The 14,404-nt window shown below is 36.4% G+C and overlaps 1 protein-coding gene across 4 annotated transcripts in view; it reads right to left on the reverse strand.

Moving 5' to 3' along the window:
* Nucleotides 1–3,196: 3,196 nt before the first annotated feature.
* TRIM24 (tripartite motif containing 24) overlaps nt 3,197–14,404 on the reverse strand; it is a 94,876-nt gene continuing 83,668 nt past the window's right edge. For 3 of the 4 annotated variants that reach the window (XM_027101783.1, XM_027101782.1, XM_027101786.1), the window contains 5 exons: nt 11,897–12,225; nt 10,470–10,602; nt 9,431–9,505; nt 7,682–7,831; nt 3,197–6,936 (listed from right to left, as the gene is read on the reverse strand). In XM_027101783.1, coding sequence (XP_026957584.1) covers nt 6,727–6,936; nt 7,682–7,831; nt 9,431–9,505; nt 10,470–10,602; nt 11,897–12,225 — 897 coding nt within the window. In that variant the 3' untranslated portion in view covers nt 3,197–6,726. The remainder of the gene's footprint in view (nt 6,937–7,681; nt 7,832–9,430; nt 9,506–10,469; nt 10,603–11,896; nt 12,226–14,404) is intronic. The other variant, XM_027101785.1, reaches the window with a different exon arrangement.

Below are 14,404 nucleotides of genomic sequence, written 5' to 3' on the forward strand. Positions count from 1 at the left end.
TCTTTGGGAGTGGCTCTAGATCTTGGGAGTATATTTTGGTGGTGTTCAGTACTGCCAGGAATAGTTACTGTTTGTCCAGTTTGAAACTTGATAGGGTATTTGAAAGAATTTTTTTTTTTTTAAAGTAACTTTATGGTCAGAAGTTGGCTGAACTAGAAGCTGATATTCAGAGCCAGATAGAAACTTTTTAGGCTTTCTCCCCTCCCCCACCCCCAAGCTAAAAATAAAACTATGTACCCAGAGGGGAGAAAAAAATATTCCAGACAACTCTAAATCTAGAACATAGGAATCTTTTAATTTTTATCTTAGTTGAAGATCTTCTCCCTGATATAAAGAAGCAAACTGAAGATAAAGTAGATGGTCAAGAGGATGATCAAAAGGTGGTACTAGGCACATTCTAGGCCCAAGACAAAGCCACTCCTGCTGGGGGTGCCACCTAGGCAAACCAAAACTTAATAACTTTCATGTCCAATAAATGCTCTGCTTGACCAGAAACGCTGTATATCCAGTCAGCCAATCACCAAATACCAAGCAAACTCTGGCCTCTGTACTTACTTCCTTGTTCCTTATTCTTTACCTCATAAAAACTTCCTGCCTTCCACCCCGTTTTGCTGTTCTCTGAACCCCTGCAAATGGAGACTGCCCTCTTCATGAAATGTTAAATGAAGTTTGTTTGGATTACCTAAATTGTCATCTTTAATCATTTTAAATAGTTTGCAGACCTCTCTTAGTCTAGTTATTAGAAAGTCTTAGGCTAAAATATTTTTGATGAAAGATGTCTAGGCTACACATGTAGGGTTAGCTAAACAACCCATGACAAACTGTAATTCAAAACACCAAAGCTGACGTTAGCAGCAATTTATAATTAACACCGAAGGATAGCAGTGATTGAAAACCACAGTCAACCACTGATAAAACTGATGCTTAAGCACCTTCCCAAGGATTTTAGGAACTTTCAATACCTGTGGAGGTATCCAGGCTTAAGATACTTCACAATGTTGTCTAGTACTGTCTAGTACCCAGGCTTCCTAGAAGACATTACATTAGTCTATAGCAAATTTTATCAACATAATTTAATTCAAACACTCAATTTCAGAAATCCTTTATAAACTCATATATATTGCTTACCTTAATAGTATCAGGCAGTAGTAGAAATGGAAGTCAACAAATTTTAAGTCATTGACTTGTAAGAACTTTTTTGGATTGGTTTCACAGCCCACTAAAAGACAATACTGGTTGACATAAAACCCAGCAATCCCACTACTGGGCATATACCCTGAGAAAACCATAATTCAAAGAGTCATGTACCGCAATGTTCATTGCAGCACTATTTACAATAGCCAGGACATGGAAGCAACCTAAGGGTCCATCAACAGATGAATGGATAAAGAAGATGTGGCATATACATACAATGGAACATTACTCAGACATTAAAAAGAAACGAAATTGAGTTATTTGTAGTGAGGTGGATGGACCTAGAGTCTGTCATACAGAGTGAAGTCAGGCAGAAAAAGAAAAACAAATACCGTATGCTAATACATATATATGGAATCTTAAAAAAAAAATGGTTCTGATGAACCTAAGGGCAGGACAGAAATAAAGACACAGATGTAGAGAATGGACTTGAGGACAGGGAGAGGGGGAAGGGTAAGCTGGGACGAAGTGAGAGAGTAGCACTGACATACATACACTACCAAATGTAAAATAGATAGCTAGTGGGAAGCAGCCACATAGCACAGGAGATCAGCTCGGTGCTTTGCAACCACCTACAGGGGTGGGATATGGAGGGTGGGAGGGAGATGCAAGAGGGAGGAGATATGGGGATATATGTATATGTATAGCTGATTCACTTTGTTATACAGCAGAATCTAACACAACATTGTAAAGCAATTATACTCCAATAAAGATGTTAAAAAAAAGACAGTACTGGTTGAGGTATTAAAAACAGTAACAACTGGAATCTCTATAAAGCATATTTTGCTTTCTGCAATAGGACAGAGGTGGAATTTGTCTGAATCCATAGTTTTATGTATAGAAGGAAATTTGATTTCTGTAAGTCTCTTCAGAGCACAGTCTATAGTGGCAAAAAGAAAAAAAAATCCTCCTGTAAGATGAACGTCAAAACCTTTATTCTGGACTTTTTGTATTTTGGGCTTTTCTAACATACACCCTCATCAGTAAATGCCTTAAACAATCAGATTAGAGAACCAGCATCATTGCCAAAGCATGGTACCTGGTGGCTCACTGAGCTTGTTGTCTCTCCTATTAAGAATGCCCTGATTTTCTTTGGGAAAATGTCACTTCTCAAATAAGTACCTTCCCCTTCCAAGGCTGAGACATCTGTTTAACCCTGGTTGATCCTTATATTCCATCCCCTCCCCTCAGTGAGAACTAGACTTCAGCCACTGTTTTCTGACTGAATTTTCTGGCTCACTTGTCTTGGATTAAAGGCAGTAGAGGACATGGGTAAAGAATTCACATTCACAAGTATGCTCATATATGGCAGACGATATTAAAATAGCCTTTCTTCCACACCACACTTGAAAATGTGGGAAAGATAGAATTTTGCTAAATGTTTAACTTCTAAGGAAGGATTTTTTTTCTAGGACTCAAATTAGGACTATTATTCTAGTTAAAAACACATTTAAGAATCAAAGAGAAGGCTTTTCCCACCCCCATCAATGTAACATCTAGAAAATATTCAAAACGGAGTTTTAAAAATACTTGTAATATCTGAGAATCAGAACTTTCCAAACTTTATAGGTGAAATTAACATAGGCAAACTTTCAAAGTGACTTGTAAATTCCCCACTTTTTGTGCCCCACCCCCACCCCCCCAAGCCCCGCCTCTTCCAATAGGTTTCAGACAAGTAGAATTTTTCATGGCATCTTTCGTTCTCCTTTCAGGGGGGTGGGACTCCTCGATTGAATATTATCTATCACCCTCTTCCTTCCTGTTTGCTAAATTAACTTTCTGTTTAGTTAAAGCTGGTGAAATCCATGTGTTATAGAGTTTTTTAAAAAAAGTTTTCCTATTATTTTTATGGACTAATAGATCATCCCTATATGTATTGATTTTATAGAGGAACATACAAAGGCAGTAATGGAGACCCGAACTAGTTAATATTCTACTGCATGACATACAGTAATTTTTCCATTAAAAATACCTTGTTGTGGTAAAATATTCACAGTAAAAATTCATCAAAGCTGATTTTTATTAAAATCAAAGCACCAGTTGACTCCCGCAAATTAAAAACAACAACGAAGACTACGGTCTCAGATATACTTCACAATAAGTGAAACCTTCATGGGCAGAGAAATCTGTGATCTGATTGGCTAGCATTATTCTCACTCAAGACCATGAGCCACCAACCTGTGAATTTTAGTAAATTCACACCAAAGATGAAGGGGCAATATAAATAAAAAGACATGAACTCTTAACTTACATGAGGTTATATAATACTTCAAAAAATATGTATATGCATGGTTATTTTAAATGAGGGCCTCTATTTCAATAATTAGACGGTTGAACTCATGGTTATGTCCATAATTTTAATGGTCAATCAGATCACTCAATTTCTCTCATTCATAACAGATACAGATAAACAGAAAATAAATATACCTTCTATTTAAACCTAAAAACCTTTTGCTTCAGTGCAGCAACCTACTGTTGGGATTCACGTTCACTTGTAGATCAGGCCTCAACAAAAGGGGGAGTTCCTCCTTTCATTGTCTAACTAGTCTCTCCACGGAACCCCAATTTAAAAGTTTAAACACTGTAACAGAATAGAAAATTGAAACACAAATTCATAAATGGAGCAATCGGCTATATACTCACCCTTTTGACTGTGGAGTGAATCTTTTTTGAAAGCATCCCTAAGTTGTATTACATCTACACTACTGTGTAGTAGTAAAATGTGGAGCCTATTCTTTAGCTTGGAAAAGAAAGTAAAGCTACCAAGGGAAGAGGACATTTTCCTCTCAGGACCTTCCAATTTCCTACACTTCCACTCAGAAAAGATAAGCAGGGCCTGTTAATTTAAAGGACAAAATAACTGCATTGCCAGGTGCTGAAGTACAATAGTATTTTGAATTTAATATGGTATACATTATCCATTTATACTTCTACCAAAGCCATGTAAGTCACTAACTGTGTACTGGGTTTCCTTTTTGCTGGAAAGATCAGATGCTTGGCACCTGGGAAAGCTTTCGATGAGTTTCCCAGGATTGAGTATATTCTAGCTGCCACATGGCCTGCTCATCATGTGATCCCATTCAGCATTGGGGGGTCTTGCAGATATGACATAAGGCTACTGGTTCTAAATCCAGAGGGTAATCTCCTGGAGTGTTTGATCAGAGGTAAACACTGGAGTTTTTTAAGTTTAGGTCAAGGTTGCTTGAGTTGCACTGACCTTTTGAAAGGAATGCTTTCCAAATGGGCATGAGGTTTACTTAGGCTCATCTTATAGCTTACTACTATTATAATTTAAGGACTACTTTGCTGGGATCCACCTGGACACACAGGCACCTGTTAATAAGGTCGTAGGACTTTAATTTTCAGATCATTAAGAAAATGTTATTTGGAGAAATACTTTTAGTATATATTATGTATGATTACAGGAAAGATGGTTTTCAAGTGCCTTTCATTCTGCAAAAAAATGATAAAGGTGAAAGAAAAATATTGTTTGAAAAGATTAATATGGCACTGAATAATAACAGTGAAAGTTTTGGGTATATTAGTAGAAATTCTGGCTCAGATGCATTTACAAAATTATAATTTTTCTCTCTTAAGTGCTACTTCCCTTTGTGATCATCCTCAAAATTTACCTGTGGTGCCCTGCTTTAACTCAGGAGACAAGTATCGAAGAAAAAACTATCATAAGAATAGTATTCTAAAATAAAAACAATAAACTTATTAGGAAAAGCTCCATGGCTGCTGTGCTAAAAATGCTGGAGCAAAAGAAGACAATTGGTGGTATATGCACTATTATCAAAATTTGTTCAAGTCTTTGGAGAATAAATGTCAAACACATATTCAAAACAATACAACAACAACAACTACCACCCTAAAACACATATTTGGAAAAGTGATTAAGACTTTTTAACCTTTAGTACATAACTGACATATTATGGACTAAACCTAAGTGTACACAGAAAAGATGCTCTTGCCAGTAAGTTCTTTTCTCATTTTATCTTTAGCAGTATCTGAAAACCCAATGACTTAGCCACAGGATATTTTCAAACTGTCCATTTTAAGAACTAATGCCATGTGGATACAAGCAAATCCTCTAGGTTTAATTCATGGGAGATGACACTATCCAAAGGATAAAATTCTTTCAAGTCAGCTATATTTTCATTCTATCAGCCTAGAGAGGAAAATTTCCTCAGCCAATTAATGTTTTATAAATAAAGGTTTACTTTGGCAAACTAAAAAAGTTCACATATAAATATACTGTCAAATGTTAGATTAGCAAATGGCACAATAATTTTCTTCTATCTTAACCTAGTTTCCTTCTTTGATACTGAACAACAAGTAAAAGGAATAAATGAAAGTCAGTAAACTAGCTAGGTCTGACCCATTAAGAATATGCTTGCCCTCAGAAGGTAGGTCTTTTGTATCTCTATCAGGAGAATGAACATGAAGTCCAGAATTAAGTCAGATGAAAGATTCAGTTTGAGGTTCTGCCTCTGAAGAATGGGAAATAGATGCTTCAGAAAAAAATGTAAATTTCACTCTAACTTCCTCCAGTTGCCTGCTCCCAAATTCCACAACACACTTCATTCCAATTTATGAAGACAGATGAAAACCACAAAAACTGGTCCCTTTCAGGGGAATTTATATTTAATGCCCAATAGGGTATAAGTTGAAGAATCCTTACATCAAATACGGCACACACTGCTGTATTGCGTATTCTGGACAGCTCCACTAAAAGCCATACTGAAAACAATGAGTCTTGTTATAAAAGGATCACCTGGCACAGTTAAAAAGCAAACAACAAACCACACACAGACACACAGCAAAACCAAACGAGTACACTTACTTCCTCAGTGGAAGAAGGTAGGTTTAGAAATGTACGAAAAATGGGCTTGAAAACCTGCTATACCAAACACACCTCTATAGACAGGAAAAAAACAAAAACAAAAATCAAACATCTGTTTTCCTTTTTCTTTAATACAATTGCCATCTTACATGATATACTATTAGGTGCCTTCTTAATAGCATCTAATCTACTTTTTCGTTGCACCAGTGGGCATCCTAGAATAGAACTCTTATTACCACTCATATTCATTGGAGTACTGCTCTTACGTACAGTACACCTAACTCATGGTTGGTCCATAGTTAATGAGTAGTGGTATTTTCTAAAAATGGATTAACGCACACATCCAAACCACATTAAATTTTCAACTTAGAGTTCAAACAAAGTCTATTTCCTTTCTATAGTTGCTATCACTCCAGACTGCAGTTTGAAATCCAATAAGTGGGGAGAATGTCTTTTTATTTTGTTGTTGATGCTTCTTTCTTTCTTCCTTTCTCCTTCCTTCCTCCCTCTTTTTCTTTCTTAATAAGGTTAAAAGAAATGGGTTATTAAGGAAATCAGAGTCTAGTAAACATTGAAAACTTAAAGTGGTCACAAGCTCTTCTTGGTAATGATGTTAAATTACTGACAAAAATGTTTTTTGAAAACAAAAAAAAAATCTAAAAACCAGCACACGCCAGTGGTGTTGCTTATTTAAGCAACTGGCGTTCCTCTATGCTTTTGAGGCGTTTCTTCCGGGGCTGTACAAAGTCATCATCTGAGTCATCACTAAATTTATTATCTTCTGATTCATTCCTGAATTCTACTTTAGGAAACCGTTTTTCTGGATAAAGGTTCTTCAGAAGTTCTTCAAAATAGCTTTCAAGTTTTATACCAGCATTGGCTACTTCTGAATCAGGCTGTTGAATAAAAATAAGAATTAAAAAAAATTTTTAGATAGTCAATAAAGTCGTGGATTTCTCACATTTTTGTTCCCTTCTAACTGAAGATTATGAATATCAGTGGATTGTTTTGGAGAAAATGTTTATGTATAGCTTTGATATAAAGTAAACAAAAGTCTGGGGCTAGACAAAATCTAGAGAAGATCAGATAAGAAGTAAATAAAAGGCTTTGACTCATCTGGATTACCAAAGAGATATCACAGAGATGCCATAATCAGAGAATCATCTAACAGGTATTTTTAGAACAAATTAAATGAAACGTGGAACTCTGGAATGAGTAGCCAATACAAAGGACAAACTATCAACAAGAGGCTATAAGTCTGATGTTTAGATAAACAGATGATAAAGTTTTTGAGAAAATTCTTAATTAAGAACTATCTAAACCACATTCTTAATGTTTTAATATCAACATCACAAAGACTGAACTCTGGTGAAGTGCCATATTTCAAGAAATAAAGGTGCTTCTGGGTTAAAATGTAAAGATAAAAATATTTTCTAAATTGTTTTCAAGTTGTCACCATATAATAAATCTTTGAATATACAGGTGGATAAAGTCTTCCTAACTACCTCTTTCATTCCCTGACAGACTTGAACTTTTGGTTATTTATGCTACCACAGATAGATATCTTGATCTCCTCGTTTGTTGGTAAGGTGTTTGGTTTAACATTACTTTCACATTGCTATTATTTTTTTTTCTTCTCACCTCATTGAATTCAGCACAGTTTTGAAAGATCAATCTAAAATCAGCTACAAAATCTTCAGGCTTTGTATACATGGAATAATCTTCTTGTAGTCTTTTCTTGATGGTTGACAAGTCCATTGGATTTTTAATTATTTTGTAATAATCTGGCACCTTTCAAAAGATATGAGATGCTATAATAAATAAATTCTACCTGGTCCTATATAAATCCTATAAGAAGTAGTATAAAATTCAGATTGTTCTCATTGCTTTTCTCTCTTCTATTTTGTCATTGATAAGGAAATTTATTCAGCAAAATTTACAAGTGCCTGAATGCTTCCACACATTGGTAAATGTTTAGTGTCACTTTTATCAAAAATCTTCACCAGTTATTTTTAATGAAAAAAACTTACCACATTTTCCCTCTTACTATTCTCCTTCATTATTAAACAAAAAGCAATCACTAGAAAAAGTATTACTTCTAGTAAGATTTGACATGCTTTTGCTGCATGTGTTATAGCAAGTGGGCTTTGAATCTGGGTTTGAACCCCAGCTCTGCTACTCACTAGCATTCTCCTGGGTAAGTTACTGGGTTCAGTCATTTCACTGAACCTGTTTCTTCATATTTCAAATAGAAATAATTCTACCAATCTCATAGGATTTTGTGAAGACTAAATGAGATGATATATATTAAGAAAAAGGGGGCTATTTTGCTGCTGCTATTAATGCCAAATGTAACTATAAGCCAACATCATAAAAAGTGCCAAATTCTAGGTTAACTTTTTAAATGAATGAAGTTTTTACTGGCATATTTTTGCCCTGGCTCTTTTGGGTACAAAGGACCCTTCCCCCTAAAAACTATTTACAGTGGATCCTTGAACTGTGCAGGTACACTTATACACGAATTTTCTTCACTGAATTCATACTATATTACTACAGGATCTGTGGTTGGTTGAAGTTGCAGATACAGAGGGCTGACTGTAAAGTTATATGCAGACTTTCAACTGTGCAGAGAGTCGGTGCCCCTAACCTCTGCCTTGTTCTAAGAGTCAACTGTATTCCTTATTCCTATCTCAACTTCTCAAAACTTGTTTTCAGGACAGAAGTTCACTGTTTATCAGCTCAATATATTTGCTAAGCTTGTTTTCTTTTCTAATGTTGCATTAAATTTTCTAAATTTATTGAACTGTTCAACAAATCTATTAGCTTTTTAAAGGAATTTCAGACCTCAGAGAAGAACACATTTTGAGTAGCAGGCCATTTCCAGCACTCTAAAATTATGCACTGAAGTCACATCAAATTTTAAATATGAAGTTTTTTGAAGTCAATGGTAAACACACACAAACACACACCTCTTCCTCTACTGTTAAAGTCTACTTATTACTTGAAGTTTGGACCTATAAATCAAAATGTGCACAGAGATTTGGAGAGGTCTTTATCTCAAATGGCAAGTTTTTTTCCCAACAGCTTTAGGATATATACCTAAAACTCCTGAGAGAGAAACAATTGATAGAAATCATCCCAGGGAATAGTAGGTAAAATACATGAGATGAGAAGAAAGAATATATGAGAAAAGAAGTTTTGGGCCAGTTTGTTAACCTTAAAATGTGCTTAAGATTAAAGCATGCAGTATGTATTAATAAGCTTTAAGATTTGGATTAATGTAAGAAACTTACTATTGAAAAATGGTACAGAAACTAGATTGTCATAAATCGAGTTTCAGAAAAATCATCCCACTGTACAAAAAAAGCACAAAATAACATCCATACTTACAGTTAGAGGAACTGGGTCTTGAAAAGCCAGGCTCATTTCATGGCAATAAAGAAATAAAAGTAGGCGTTCACACTTCTAAGCAATAAATAAAATGAAAATATAATGAAATAATGAAGTCATGGCTAATTTTTAGCAACAACGTTACAGGTCTCAAAGTATCAGAATAAAAGTTAAAACCAGATGAATACAAGAAAAATACTGATACTTGGAGCTTTGCTGTCCATTTCAATCATTTACTACAGTGTACTGTTTGACATTTTGGGGTGTATGTCATATGTGAGAGCAGTCGTTATAATTACAGGAACAAAAGCAGTATCACTAGAAACCTATCTGAAGTTGTTTAAAAATATATTTCCACTTCTCTCTCCAATTTGTGTACTGAATTATTAATAGTACACAAATTAATAGAAGAACATCCATATGTTGAGATCCAGAGGTAGAGCCCCTGCCATGGGGTGTTGGGTCCTAAGGACCCCTCTCTGAATGCAGATGGTTCCATCATGTACTCTGCTACTTCTCTGCTTACAAGTTTACCCCAATGAACACTGTGTAGCAGTGGCAGTGCATGTTTCAGCTCTCTCTTGCACAACAACTTTCATGCTGACTGTTCTACTTAATAATTTAGCAAAGGAGCTTCTTTAGTGCTAAAGGAGTGTTGACTTAGTAGCTTTAAATGTTAATTACAGTTAAATATATTAGCTAGCTTTGAGGTATAAATCTAGTGCCATTTGGTGAAAGGATGTAATTATTTCCAGGAAGAGTAAACAGAAAAACCCATCTCTTTGGTGCCAATTCTTAACAAATTCTGAGGAAGAAAACATATCTGAATCAAACCCGAAACTGACTAAAGGTAGACTAAATTTAAAAGTCTAAATCTGTCATTATTTAAGACTGTTACTTTTTTGTGGAAAAAGAGTACTAAAGAAAAAAGCAGTATAAAATTGGACTGAATATACACTTCTTTGATGAAGACACATCTGCATCGTACTAATGCATCTAACCAAAACAACTGTTTTAACAGTCTAGGTTGGAAACTTACCCTTTTATCTATTGGTGTTAGTTTGATAAGGCCTTCAGTTTTCTTTTTTTCTGAGTTGTGAATGGGAGCATCACAATCATACTCAACCTCTGGTTTAGATAAGTCTCGGCAGAAAGTGCAAATCCACTCTCCGCTGTTGGGGAATAAAGTATCTGGCTGAGTTCCTAATGCATCATTGCTCTCTTCACCACCTCCCTTTCCCACCTCCCTCCATGCCATCTATTATGCAGAATTACTTATTTGGCATCAGTGTTAATCACTGAGGATTTAGCACACATCTGCTTTGTACGTGGCACCATGCTGAGTGAGCTTGCAAGCAGAAATAGAGTTCACAGGCCTAAGTGGTAAACGTTAGCCTAGTTAAGGAGGCATGAAATATACACAAAATAAAAAAATAAACACACACATTAATCTATGGCTGATGTGAGGCACAATTGACCTTTCCCCCCAAATGATTTAAGAAAAAGAAGCACTCTTGGTACTGTTCTTATAACTTTAAAATTATAAATATTTATTTATATTTATTTTTTTTTCGGTACATGGGCCTCTCACTGTTGTGGCCTCTCCCATTGAGGAGCACAGGCTCCGGACGCGCAGGCTCAGTGGCCATGGCTCACGGGCCCAGCCACTCCGCGGCATGTGGGATCTTCCCGGACTGGGGCACGAACCCGTGTCCCCTGCATCGGCAGGCAGACTCTCAACCACTGCGCCACCAGGGAAGCCCTGAAATTATAAATATTTAAAAGTACAGTCTTGGAAGGGACTTCCTGGTGGTCAAGTGGTTAAGACTCCATGCTCCCAATGCAGGGGGCCTGGGTTCGATCCCTGGTCAGGGAACTAGATCCTGCATGCTGCAATTAAGAACCCGCATGCCGTAACTAAAAGATCCCTCATGCTGCAACTAAGACCCGGCACAGCCAAATAAATAAATAAATATTAAAAAAAAAAAAAAGTCTTGGGGACAAGGCTCACTTAAACAAACAAACAAACAAAACCTACAGCCTTTGAAGAACTAAGATATCAACCCAATGGCTCTTCTCTATGACCATGATCATCTCATAGGGTTTGAGAATTTACTCAAGGTATTTGTGAACAATACAGCTCAATGGCTGGCAAATAAGATGCACTAAGTTATGGCAGTGTTGTGCATAAGGATAACACTTTATGGTACTTCCCTTGTAATAATTTAAAGGGCCAGTTATTTTTTTTTTCTCCTCATAACAGACTAGGTTTTTGAGAGAAGCACTGGGAATGGGAGGCAGGGTATGGGAAACCCTGTGTTGAAAATTTTGGCGTATGCATTTATGCCAAGTGGACTCCTGTTTAAGTTTTTACAAAGGTTTTATGTTACAGTGATCATCAAAAGTTTATTGCTGTTATTATTTATAATGAAAGAACGTAAGGAAGGGAAGCAAGCACCGTCTTACCTTGGAAAATTTGCCAATGTGGGCACATGACAAGAGAGATGGAATACTTTGGGACACTTCTCACAGCATAGGAGTTCCCCTCCATTCTGACAAACTGCACACCAGTCCTCATTGGGGTCATCCTCTTTCCTTGTCTCTCCAACGTGAAGGGGTGACTTCTGTGAGGCATCTAGCCACTCAGACTTTCCATTTGAGGAATTTTCCTGGTTAAGTCCAGGTTGATCTCCTGTGCTATCAGGGGCATCTGATCTTAACACAGACTCTTCAGATGCAGAGCTCTGACTGCTATTTAAGAGCAGGGAGGTGAGTATGCTTCTTGGATAGTTGGTCTGCAGTGGAAAGAGTTAACATATGCATATGGGTATCTTAAACTGCCATTCTTTATTAGCACTACTGCAATTCTGGACTGCAGTCTGCCCACTCATGAGCACCTGGTTATTTCAAAGGAGTCTGTGAATCTGCATGAGACCAGAATACGTTTACTGCTAACTGTCCCTAATGGTAAAGAAGACATGGACCTCTACTGAAAAATACCTTCAAAACAGAAGATCAGCAGCTGTAACAGGGTGTGGATAACACAGGGAAAATCTTTGAATCTGCTGATGGCTATAGCAGTGGGTGGGTACTGTAGAAGTCAACCATGTGAACTATAAATACATTTTACTGGAGCTGTTAATTCAAAGTATATCTAAACACAAAACAGGCCTACTACAGATTTTTTATCATTCATAAAAAGGCATACTGCTTTAATTCTTAGAAGTAATTTCACCTCTGCAAGTGCCATTAATAACTTTAAAATGAACCTAAATGTTATGTTTGAGCCTAGAATGGTGAAAATTTCAAATTAATAACAAAACCTATTATCTCCTTTAAACATTTTTAAACATTTTGAAGTAATAAATGTAGATTTAGTTAAAAGCACAGGTATATAATATCATTCCTTGGAGCCAATTATTTTCAAATTATTTAGCTTTTCCCTCTGCTATTTACCTCCATACTTCTAAACAGTATGCTTATACTATAATTTTTCAGATTTTCAAATTTAAACATATTTTCAGGTTTTTTTTTTTTTGCGGTACGTAGGCCTCTCACTGTTGTGGCCTCTCCTGTTGCGGAGCACAGGCTCCGGACGTGCAGGCTCAGTGGCCATGGCTCACGGGCACAGCTGCTCCGGGGCATATGGGATCCTCCCGGACCAGGGCACGAAGCCATGTCCCCTGCATCGGCAGGCAGACTCTCAACCACTGCGCCACCAGGGAAGCCCTTCAGTTTTAAATGTATATATTTTCCCTTCTATGGAAGATCAGATTTTTCCTTCCTGATTCTCCACACCCTCCTTATACTTACACACACCATTCATACCATCCTCTGAACATAGTTTTATTAAGCACTGTTTTCTTTTTAGTTGGGAGGCGCCAGTATAACTGTTTATAGCCAGCATCTATTCCAGCTGGTCAGTATCATTGCTGTACTGGTTAAGTATCCTGAAAAATCAATTTTTGGTCAAATGCATATTCACGTTATATCCTGATTATATCCAGTTTTTATTTAAATTTGTATTCAGGTGTTTGTTTAAATCATTATGACTATATACTGTTCATTGCATAACCACAAAATGTACTATGACTACACTTCCTTTTTGTCTAACTTTTTGTTTTTCCTGTGAGTCAATAATTACCATATTTTAAAATTTAATCCATTTGCTTATTTTTCTAGATATCTAAGTCATTCTCACAATCCCCAACAGGGTTATAAAATGTTTCTCAATACTGTCAAAGCATTTTTCTCCCACTACATACATTCCTAATGGAGTCTTCTGTCCTCCTCCTACAGGGTGTACTGGAGGAGCTGTTGTATTGGGGACTAACTACCCTTTTCTTTGCCTCTCTTCTGTGTTAGATCCCAGAAATGGGATCTTATGTCTTTCTCTTTCTGGTTTAATTCATTTTTGATGAAGCATATTCTCAAATATCTTCTCAAATGAGTGCATGGAATTAAGTTTTTGAGAATCTGCATGCATGTCTAAAAATGTTTATTTAATCTTTACACATAATTGATAATTTGCCTGGGTACAGAATCCTGGCTACAAAATATCTTTCCTCACAATTTTGTTATTTTCTCTATTGGCTTCCAGCTTTGAGAGTCTGTGTTGAGGACTTGGTGACACTATGATGTCTGATCCATTATGTAAGGTGTTTTTTTCCTCTGGAAGCTTTTAGAACCTGTTTAGAATACTGGTATTCTGAAATCGATGAGGATATGACTTGAGTCTTTTTTTCATTTAATTGTTCTGGTACTTGGTAGGCCCTTTCAATTCAGATGCTCATGCCCTTCAGTTACAGGAAGTTTCCTTGTATTATTGCTTTGGCAATTACCTTCCATGTGTTTTACTCTGTTCTCTCTTTCAAATGCCCAACCTCCTCATTTAACCTCTGACTTTTCAAACTCTTCTCCCTGTTTGCCATCCATCTTTTTGTTTTGATCAACTGAAAGATTTAAATATAATAG

Source organism: Aethalodelphis obliquidens, unplaced genomic scaffold, assembly GCF_003676395.1.
Source record: "Aethalodelphis obliquidens isolate GAN/ISIS:26980383/991018 unplaced genomic scaffold, ASM367639v1 scaffold5, whole genome shotgun sequence".
Taxonomy (NCBI): Eukaryota; Metazoa; Chordata; class Mammalia; order Artiodactyla; family Delphinidae; genus Aethalodelphis; species Aethalodelphis obliquidens.